The following is an 11,367-nucleotide window of genomic DNA, read 5'->3' as shown; positions in this document are numbered from 1 at the left end:
TCGCAGGGGCGATGCGGCAGGAGAGGGGCAGTGCGGGGTCGGGCCCCGCGCCCTCCCGGCCGCCCCCCGGCACCTGGCGGCGCAGGTCTCCCGCTCCGGCCCGGGAGCGCTAGCGCGGGGACTCCGCCTACCTTTCCGGAAGGGCATCCTGGAGGGGCGCTCCGGCAGGGGCCGGCCCGGGACACCGAGGCCGGGCGACGTCCGAGTGCCAGCCCCGCGGCTCGGGGGTGCCTACGGGCGCCGGGTGCCGGGCGAGGAGGGGGGAAAGGGACATATTTGGGCAAAGGCCGGGGCGTCACCGGCGGAGGGAGGAACCACGGCGAAGCGGGAAGCGCGGCCCCGGGGCGGGCCTGGCGGAAACCACTTAACCCCTGAGCTCCCGGCCGAGCAGCGCGCCGGCAGCCTCCCCAGCCCGAGCCGGGGTCTGGGTCGCGAGCCCCCCACGCCGTGCATCGGAGCTGGGCCTGCCTCTCCCGACGCCCCTGAGCGGAAAGGAAACTCCTGATCGGGAAGAAAAGCAACTCGCTCATCTACGCCTTTGGGCGGCTGGAGGACATCATCCCTGGAAGTATTTGGGGAACTTTATTCCATTTTAATCTTTTTGTCCTCAGGCCCAGGAGTCCGCTCAAAGGCTGGTTGACTTGACTTGAAATTAAGGGAGGGCTGGGGGGAGCAATCCCACACACAGCTCAATAAATATGCTAAAAAATAATGATGGTAGTGGGACTTCAGGAACTATAACCCAGAGAAATGGGGGAGGGGCCTCACCCCTCACATTACTATTTATTTTGCCTTTGGGAAGACCCGCACCTGAGAAAATGCTTTATTATTTGGTGGACTCAAAAGTCTCAAAGGCAGGACATCCTTCCAGTCAGGTAAGAGTTAACTCCTGCGACAAGTGCTGTTTCACATTGCAGTTTGAAGACTGGTGTTACCACAATCTCCTGATCTAATATTTAAAGCACCCATGCAGATAGCAATCGGCCCACTGTCTGTATAGTGAAAAAAACCCATCGAGGTGAGCTGGGAAAGTCGGAGCCAGTGGTTTGGTGTTTTTTTTTTTTTTTTTTTTATCTTTTCTTAATCAGAATCAGTTGTTCAGCCTGTTGTCTTTTATGATTAATAGTCCGAACTCTCCCCACCCCCTTTTGAAGGGAGAAGGAAGTAGCCATTAGGTCAGATACTGTATTGTCAGCTGGCTTGGGAACATGGTAGAGCCTCCTGGAAAGACACTGTTGCATGGACCCAGCTGGAGATCCAGATGGTGAGCCCTGATGAGTGTAGGCATCAGTCCGCCTGAGAGGAGCAGGAAGTGAGGGATGCTGGGAGAGTCCCAGATTCAGTGCTGGGAGCAATGGTCAGCTCCCTCTGCCCTTTTCCCTGCCACGACCATAATGCCTGGTGGACATGCACTTTACTCAGGTGACGTATCTGCCAGGGAAGGCAAATTGTATCTAAGGCCAGATAAAGCGTCAAGACCGCACATCTCGGACTCAGACTGCCGTGAGTCGTCCTGAAGCCAGAGGACATGCACTCTGAGAGGACGGACCTTGCGCCCTTCTGGTTGGCGCCTTTACTGCCCTATGGACTCACGTGGCTGATTGTGCTACGGTAAGAAATTTATGTTTGGTCTTTTTCACCGGTTCTTGACACAGAGCTCCTAAAACCTTTGGAATCTCTGCAGTGATCGTCTGTATGCTAAGGAGAGGACAGGTGGCTGGGGGCCCCTAGATAGCTTCAGGAGAGGGGCTGGTGGCTAGAAGACCAAGCACGATTAGAGGACTGGAAATTGAGTTCAATCACCAATGGCCAATGATTTAACCAATCATACCTACAAAACGAAACCTCAGTAAAAACCCCACCATGACAGGGCTTGGAGAGCTTCTGGCTGGTGGGCACATGGAGGCGCTGCGAGGGTGAAGCACGCAGGGTGGGCACGGAGGCTCCGCGTGCCTCTGCGCTCTCACCTTGCCCCCATGCATCTCCTCCACGTGGCTGCTCCTGACTTGCATCCTCTATAATCAACTGATAATAGCAAGTGAAGTACTTTTCTGAGTTCTGTGAGCCATTCTAGCCAATTATCGAACCTGAAAGGAGGGCGTTGGAGGATCCCCAGACTTCGTAGCCAAGTTGGACAGAAGATGGGTACCCTGGGCATCTGTAGTGGGGCAGTCTTGCAGGACTGAGGCCGTAACCTATGGGATGTGGGCTAAACCCTGGTAGTTTCAGAACGGAGTTGAATTGCAGGACATCCAGTTAGTGTCCAGAGAGCTGGACAACTGGCTGTTGGTGTGGAAAACCCACACATTTGGTATCAGAAGGATTCAGATTCATACAGCCTGATCTCGGCTTTGAGTCTAATGCCATGCAGGAAAAAGAACACAGGGACCCCTTTCAGTCTGGTTACCATCCTGTGTTCAGAGAGCAGCCCTCTCAGATTTTTGTAGTGCTTGTTTAACAATCCTGAGAACATTTTTTCTTTCACCACCAGTCAGAGGCAGCCAGCAAGGATTGATGTCAACATCTTATAACTCAGAGGGCTTCTACTTGTCCCTTGCAGAAGGGAGGAAACAGCCCAGGCAAGTTCACGCAAGAGATAAGAGTGGCGTGGACGGCTGGATTTGCTGAAGCACTAACTCATCACCGCCAGCACTGGGGGGAATTGGGCTGGGGTGGTGGGTCACGGCCCTCTGGTTTTCAGACGTGGAAGAAAGATTGGAAGCAATTTTAAATTGAGAATAAATTCCCAGGCCCTGTCAACAATGTAGCATGAGTCATAAACTAAGTCATTTCATCAGTGTTCACCAAATTTCAACTGTGTCTGGTGACACTTGTGTTCTCAATCTAATGCACTATTGATTCAACACTGCTCCTCTCCTAGGGAGCTCTTAGTACCTCAAAGTGATGTTTTTAGAATCTAGCCTAATTGCTACGACCATGAGGAAACTCCGAGGCCTCCTCCGGGCCTCAGTTTATCATCAGTTTAGGATGGTCACCGTCTGCAGCATAATCTGAGGTCACCTGAGGTCCAACTTGCAGGTGAGAGAGGAGCTTAGAGGGCTGCCCACACGGGTCGCTGGGCCTCAGCCCCCGCTTCTGATTCAGTCTGGGGCGGGGCCTAAGAACTGGCCCACTCACAAGGTGCCCAGGTCATAAGGATGTTGCTGGTTCTTCTGGTTCCAGACCGCCCTTGAAAAGTGAAACTCAACGGTGAGGTGAAGGCCCCAGAGGAGCTAGATCAGAATCTTGGGCTCTGTTTACCCAGGGCATGAGCTGCCTTTCTCCTGGCTTTGGTGACCTGTTCCCAGGCTCTTGGCAGGAAGTGCCCAGGCCACAGCCTCTGGTTTTCTCACTGCAGGGTAAGATTTCTTTTCCGATTCATAGGCAGAAGACTTTCATGCCCTCTCAGAGGGACGGTAGCACTCAAATAGGAAGAGATCTAACACTCTGTACCCCTGGCAACTCACTGTCCCTACCACAGCCTTTCCCTTCCCAGGTATTTGGGCATCTGCATTTTTAAGCCTTGTCTCTCTAATTATAGAATGTAAGGCTTTGTCTCCGGTGAAGGGTTCCCAGGCCAAAGAAGGGGACTGGGAACTTTTGATGGGGGTCAGGAACAATGGTAAAAAGAAGTTTGTGTGTGAAAGAGGAAGGAAGAGGAAGGTGCCGGGGGCAGGGCCCACCCCCGCCTCCACCAAGCTGCCAGCGAGGGGAGACCAGGGGCTGTCCCCACTGCACTGGCTCCCATGGCCTGGCCGCCCCCTCACTCCTTGCCCCTCGGCATGGTTTAAGCTTCCAGCTCCTTGGCATTTGCCAAAAGGCAGCCCTACAGCCAGCACAGGGAAGGGTGGATGCGAAGAGCAGGGGTGGGGAGTGAGAACCACCAGTGTGCTTCCTACTCTGGCTGTGTGCTACGCCCTCTTGGAGCCTCTGTTGTCGGTCTGTAAATGGGGATACTGCCTTCTCTGTGCATCGCTGTAAGGATTCGAACTCATGTTTGCCTGGAGCACGAGGACCCAACAAAAAGGTAGTTACTGTTAATAATATTAATAGAGCTGGAAGCGGAGAGAGGCTACTTTCAGGGTCCCCAGGGTAATGAATGGGAAGGGTCCCAGCAGAGGAGGTAAGTGATAGGAACTCCTGGGGAGGCACAGGGTGGGAGTGCGTGGCTGGCCCAGGAAACGTAGGGGCTGGTTCAGGGGGGGTCAAGTGCAGCAAGAGAAGTCCAGCTGCTGGGGGATGAGCTCCCAGTGACTCTGCGTTTTACCAAAATGTGAGTCTGTGTGTGTGTGTGTGTGTGTGTGTGTGTGTGTGACTATGAAAAGATTAATGATCCACAGTATCAGAGAAAACTATGACCATTAAGAGTAGATCTATGGAAATAGCCAAGATATGGAAACAACCTAAATCCATTCATCAGCAGGTGAATGGATAAAGAAGAATGAAATAATGCCATTTGCAGCTACATGGATGGACCTAGAGATTATTATACTAAGTGAAGTAAGTCAGACAGAGAAAGACAAATATCACATGATATCACTTATATGTGGAATCTAAAATATGACACAAATCAACATATCTACAAAACGGAGACAATCACAGACATAGAGAACAGACTTGTGGTTGACAAGGGGGAGGAGGTTAGGGGAGGGAAGGATTGGGAGTTTGGGATTAGCAGATGCAAACTATTATATATAGGATACATAAACAACAAGGTCCTACTGCATAGCACAGAGAACTATATTCAATATTCTGTGATAAACCATAATGGAAAAGAATATGAAAAAGAATATATATTTTATATATATATATATATATAAAGAATATATATATGAGTCACTTAGCTGAACAGCAGAAATTAACACAACACTGTAAATCAACTGTACATCAATAAAATTAAAAAAAAAAAAAAGAACAGTTCTATGGACACGTCTAACTCACAGATCTTGGTTTCTAAATACCGTTCTCTGATTAAAGGGCCCAGGAGATCTTGGAGGGCTGGAGCGGAAAGATGAGCCTGGAACATGTTAGGGTGCCAAGAAATAAGTAATTTTTACGCTGAGGTGCCAACAAGTGACGGGGACGTGTCTGAAAGACCCGGGGGCCAACCTGAAAGGGCTCTTCTGGGAGAGTTTGAGCAACAAGATAAATCATGATGGCAATGGGTTCTGACGCATAGAATAAAGACTCCGTGAGTCCAAGCTGACGTAAAGAAATAGGTACATGAGTAATAAGTGGGAGCAGAGGGAATGCTCTTCCTCAAAAATTCTAGGATTTATAGAAATTAATGATTTCTAAAATTTATAGAAATTATTATAATTCTAGCTAATAAGCCGCATAGCACAGGGAGATCAGCTCGGTGCTTTGTGACCACCTAGAGGGGTGGGCTAGGGAGGGTGGGAGGGAGACGCAAGAGGGAGGAGATATGGGGATATATGTATACATATAGCTGATTCACTTTCTTATAAAGCAGAAACTAACGCACCATTGTAAAGCAATTATACTCCAATAAAGATGTTAAAAAATAATCCTGCCATTCATATAAATGCATCAACTCAAATTTTTTCCAAGTATCAAAAACAGCATTTCTCCATAACTACCTTGTATTGTAATTAAAGTTCTTATCTCAGTTAAAGTGTTTTCCCTCTAATACTGTTCTTTGTGGAGAAGCTGTAGAACACAATTACTGATATTCAGACTTTTTGCTTTTTTATCTAATTGGTTTACTATTCTTCAGCTTCGATCCCAAATAAAAAGATAAAAATTTAAAACTCTAAAAGAAAAGAACTCTAGTTAATAAATGTAGAAGGAATCGTAGACTAGGACAGTCACTGGCAAATCCCACAGTAGTGCTTGTTTCACAGAGGAATCATCAGTGGTTGCTGAAATTAGCAAAAATACGATGAGAAACAGGATACTGACAGTCTCACAGTATCTCCCACAAGGTAGTTACTACTGACAAAGGGGAAGAAGGCAACTTTACCGGGGAGAAACCTGGCAGCTGCCTTAACCAAGGGATCAAAGTGAACGCCTCCAGTGACGGACCAAATCGACACTGTGTGCCTCTTGACACAAGGCACTGAGAAGGGCACAGGATGACACCGTCAGTGTTCTTGCCAAAAATGCATAATTTGAATTTAATCCTGAGGAAACATCAGGCACCTAAAATAAGGGGCATTCTACAAAATAACTAGCCAGTACTTCTTTGAAAACGTTAAAATCACAATGGACAAAGACTGAGGAGGACTGAAGGGTTCCTGCACTGCGTCCTGGACCACAAAGGGGACACCAGTAGGACAGTCGGGGAAGTTTAAATAGGACTGTGCCAGTGTTAATTTCCAGATTTCCATAATTGTGCTGTGTTTATGTAACAATTGGGAAATTGGAGTGAAGGTATTTGAGAACTCTTGGTACTGCTTACAACATTTTTGTAAGTCTGAAATGAATTCAAAATGAAAAGTTTTTAAAAATTAAAAAGTAATTATAGATGCTGGAAAGCTCACTAAATGAGAAGACTCCCAAATTGATTTGGCCGTGTAATCAGCTGCTAGTTACCTTAGCGACAGGTAACTAGCAGCTGATTACTAGCAGTGACAGGAACGGCCCAACTGCCAGGTGGCAGGAGCATCACCACACATCGAGGGGCTTCAACACTGCCCGTCTACTAGCTCGCTGTTCTGTAGGTCAGAGGTCACGCAGCGAGACTGGGTTCTCTGCTCTCTGAACCAAGGTGTCAGCCGGGCTGAGTTCTAACCGGGAAGATCTGGAGAAAAACCCACTTCCGAGCCCTTTCTCGTGGGCAGAATTCAGTTCCCGTGGCTGTCCGCGGGTTCCCATTTCCCTCTGGCCGTCCGCGGGGGCCACCTGCATTCCCGCCTCCATCTTCAAGGCGGGACGAGTCCTTCTCACGCTCTGAGCTCTGACCTCTTCTTCTGGGACCAGCTGGAGAAAACTCTCTGCCTTAAAGGACTCTGGCCCACCCGGATAATCCCCCTCTCTTAAGGTCAGCTGACTTGGGCTCTTAATTACATCTGCAATTCCCTCCTCTGTGGTACCTAGACTCCTGTTTGCCGGAATCACTGCGGAGGTGTGTGTACACCGCGGCCAGGAATCTCGGGGGGCCGTGGGAGAAGCCCGCCAACCACGAGGGAGTAATCTCTTAAACCGAATGCATGCATGCGAATTGGCAGCAGGTGATGGCCGGGGAGAGTGGGCTACCCACAGTGAGGGTGCGGATGCCCCAGGGCCCCTGCCCCGCCACGGGCTGATCCTCAGAGAGGCCTCCTTTCTCTCCAGGCAATCCTCCTGCTTAAACTCCCTGACCGTGCGGGAAGGTGGTCAGTTTTCCTCTCTCCTCCTTTCAGCTGGAGTTTCAGAAATCAGGATTGAGTCTCTAGGGGACCGATCCTTTTCAAATCCTTGATTAATGCCCCCAAGGGAGGAGAGCGCCATTGTGTTTCTTGTTCAACTGTCCCTGCAACTTCGTAAGCACGGAGCAGTTACAGCTGAGCCTGTTGGGAACATGTGCCTCGCGGCCAACCAGCTCCATCGGGGACAGTCACCCCTTTCTTCAGAAGGAAAGAATAGCTGAAGTGAGGCTCCGAAGTCAGTGGTTGGCCTTGGCCAGCAGTTCACAGAGTCTAACTCCGGCCTTTGAAGCCCACTGGGCCCAGGGATGGGTTTGAGGTGAGGACAGAGCCACTGAAAACATCAGAGCCCTCAATGACTGAGCGTAACCAGTCTGCTCCTAGGAAGCCACTCCTGCGGCAGTACAACCAGGCTTTTTTCTAATGTTACAAAGGGCTTTCGTGTGTTTTCACTGCACTCTGACAAGTTTGTGATTCATGCAGAGGCCAACATTCACCCCGTTTCTCGGATGACAAAGCTGGCCCCGGGGCCGGGGGGAGGGGTTTGCCCCCGTGGCTGGGCCAGACAAGGACAGAGTTCCGAATCTAGGCCTCTCAACCAAGGCCACTGTTCTCACTCCCCACCCTCTCTCCAGGGAGCTGTGCTCTCTCCTGGCCCTCATTGTCCTGCGGGCAGGATGTCACAGTCCTGAGGGTAAGCTTAGCCGGGGAATCGGGGGCCATTTGATCTCAGTGTATTTTGTCTTAATAACCTATTCATGGCTGAGGAGCCAGGCTGCCTCTTTCCCAGAAATCAGGCTAAATCTCCTGGGCCAAGTGGCGGCTTTCCACCCCATTATGGTCCAAGAATGGGATGCTGCCTCTGAAGGGGGAAATGAAGAGTCATTGTGATTTCAATGAGTCACATCATCACTTCTGGAGAAAAAGGGTAAATTTGCTTTATGACATAGGTTTCACTTCACCTGTAATGAGGACACTCACTCAAGAGGCAAACGAAACAATGGAAGGGTCAGGCCGTGGAGGCGGGTGGCAGATGCGTGACCAGGTCCAGCGCTGGCTCTGGTTCTGCTGCCGAGGCCACTTCTCCCTTCCTCTGCCTCTGATTCCCCATCTCGGCAACAAAGAATACCAGTTGCCGGCTGAATGTAAGGAGCAAACGACTGCTTAAAAGATACATCAAAGTTCTAATGTAAGACAAACATCTTTTACTGTAATTGAGAGTGGCTTTTACATATATAAAAAACTGCTTGAATTATGTCTATTTTTATTTAATATCCATTTTATTCAAATTCAAAATTTTAGGTTTTCCTTAAGCTTTTAGGCTTAAAACTGCATCATTCTACTTAGAACTTTATTTTATAAAATATAGTAAAACCAGTTTTTTACTGGTTTTACTATAAAAACTGGTTTTTAGCTGTCACTGTTAAGGGAAACTTGGATGACTGGTCCCATTTAGAAATTTAGTTATTTAAACTGCCTTAACAATTTAAACCTGCATTTATGAAATTAACTTTAGAATACTTCAGTTTGCTCACAAGTCTTCCCAAGTTCTTTCTTTATTTTATTTATTTATTTACTTATTTTTGGCTGCGTCGGGTCTTCGTTGCTGCGTGCAGGCTTTCTCCAGTTGCGGTGAGCAGGGGCTACTCTTCGTTGCAGTGTGCGGGCTTCTCACTGCGGTGGCTTCTTTTGTTGTGGAGCACGGGCTCTAGAGCATGCAGGCTTCAGTAGTTGTAGCGCACGGGCTTAGCTGCTCCACAGCATGTGGGATCTTTCCAGACCAGGGCTCGAACCCGTGTCCCCTGAATTGGCAGGCAGATTCTTAACCACTGTGCCACCAGGGAAGTCCCACTTCCCAAGTCTTGACCAACTGAATATGGTGAATCTTGAGTTCACTTAAATGTTTCCATACTGCTTACAATCTTAATAAAATTGCACTGCACCTTTTAGCTTAACACAAGTCGACATCAATTACTCAATTCGAGTCACAAGCTTCCTACATTGGTTACCCAAATTTGACACTTTCTCTTAAAATTAAAAGTTCTTAAAATACCAAATACAGATCACCTAAACTAACCCCAAATTTTCAAAAGCATGAGTTTAATTTGCTTCACATTCCTCTGCTTACATAGAAACTTTTCCAGGGTTATAAGAAACTTAATAAAGAAACAATTGTCATTACCAGCGAGTCAAGGGTTCTGTCCCAGGGCACTGAAGTTACCTATAGATAACACGTAATAATAGTTTCCAGACCGGAGTTGGGGGTTATTTATTTTTGCAATAAAATGTTTAAAACTAAAAAGAAAGCTAAATCATAGATCTGCTGCTGGGAAGTTTCTAAATGGGATTTGAGAAGAGCTTTGAAGCTGTTCCCAGGCCTTTGCTGCTTGCTTCAAAAGGGCTTCAAGAATTAGCCAGGGAATTAATTTCTAAATGGTGTCATGTGCCAGAAGCATCCAGGGCTGTGTCTGGGGTCTCTGCCAGCCGCTCTGCAGAGCTTCCTCAGGCACAGGGCTGCAGAGGGAAGGAGAGAAGGATGAGACTGCGTAAGGTTAAAGAAAAAGCAAGGCACCAAAATCAGTCCCACGGGGCAAGGGCATCAGACTCTTGGGTCTGAAGGACAGATATCTAACTCAAAGGAGCGTAGGCAAAAGGGCAGTTTTCTGGAAGAATGCTGAGGTTATTTAGGACAAGCCACAGGACAGGATGACAGCCTGCTACAGGGACAACGGGCACAAGGACGCCCGGACACAGCCGGGACCCGTCCCTCTCTCATCTCTTCTTCCTGCTGATGGTCGCCTTATTTCACAGTGAACCAGCCCCCCACCCCTGTGTGCAGGGACACAGCTGATGGCGACAGCAGGGGTTTTTGGTGTCCCCACTCCCCCTCCATTGTGGAGGTCCTGAAGGTGCAGGCGGCTAGGACAGGAACCAAGCTTTCCGAGCTGGGGAAGAACGGTTCCCAAAGTGAGGAGCTGTGACTCCAGGAGCAGGGTGGGCGCTCCTGAAGGGTCAAGCCTGGCTCAGAAGAGCAGCTTGTCCCCTTGGGCTTCACCAACCATAGACAGATTTATGGGAAGGGCCAGGCATCAGGAGACCTAGGTTCTGGTGCCAACTGCTGCCACCAGCTAATCTGCTGACCTTGGATGAGCCTCTTCCCTTCTCTGGGCCTCAGTTACTCTAAAGTGACTGAAAGACCTCAAAGGGGGCTTCCCAGCTCTGGCACTACAGGTCTCTGAATTAGGGACAGAAAGGCAGATTGGGGGGCAAAGGAGAGGTAACAAGGGCACTGGGTGGACTGATGGAGATGCAGGCACTGATTACACAGCCAACACCCTGGAGGAAATTGGGCTTTGAAGCGAAGGATGTGGGCCAGCGGAAACTGCCCGGCCAGACGCAAAACATGGAAGAGGGAGAGGGCTTGTGGCCCAAGTGGGACTGGAGCACCCGGTCATCCCGCAGCGAGAGCCCTGACCATTCATGCTGGTCAGACCCACCAAAGTGCCTCCATCTGGGTCCCCTCCCCTTGTTTCATTCCTTCCTGAATTCAACTTCTGGCACCTATGGTCCTATTCAAAAGCAGAATGATTTTGTAATCCTGTTTACTGATGTTTCCCCTCAACACATGAGCTCTCAGCCTGCCTGGTACATAGTAGGTTCTCAACGAACATTTATTGGGTAGATGAAGGATGGATATTTGGAAGACTGTGCTCCTAAAAGCTTAGGGCCATGATATTCATCTCTGTATCTTTAGCTCCAAGAGTCTGGTTCACGGTAGATGCACAATAATTGTTACAAGAATGAGCCAGCCAATCACAAAACTACCTTTGCTGAATATGGATTCATATTTCTATGTGGCTTGGACTCTAAATGCATCTTGTTCCTTTTGTGTCGTTGGTCTTGCACAGTGCGTGGCGTGCAGAAAACGTTCAGTAAACACTTGTTAAAATGCAGTGAAATAAACAGCACCTCCTAAGCTCCGTATTAAATTTAAAAAATA

The 11,367-nt window shown here is 48.8% G+C and overlaps 1 protein-coding gene across 1 annotated transcript in view; it reads right to left on the bottom strand.

The window, feature by feature from the left end:
* PFKFB3 (6-phosphofructo-2-kinase/fructose-2,6-biphosphatase 3) overlaps positions 1–286 on the bottom strand; it is an 82,859-nt gene extending 82,573 nt beyond the window's left edge. Inside the window, exon 1 of the mRNA XM_024732305.1 lies at positions 132–286. Within this exon, the coding sequence (XP_024588073.1) occupies positions 132–147 (16 nt within the window). The 5' untranslated portion in view covers positions 148–286. The remainder of the gene's footprint in view (positions 1–131) is intronic.
* Positions 287–11,367: the final 11,081 nt, after the last annotated feature.

This window comes from Neophocaena asiaeorientalis, unplaced genomic scaffold, assembly GCF_003031525.2.
Source record: "Neophocaena asiaeorientalis asiaeorientalis breed wild unplaced genomic scaffold, Neophocaena_asiaeorientalis_V1.1 scaffold176, whole genome shotgun sequence".
NCBI lineage: Eukaryota > Metazoa > Chordata > Mammalia > Artiodactyla > Phocoenidae > Neophocaena > Neophocaena asiaeorientalis.
Note: the sequence above shows the minus strand (reverse complement) of the source record. Positions and strands in the feature narration are given on the sequence as shown.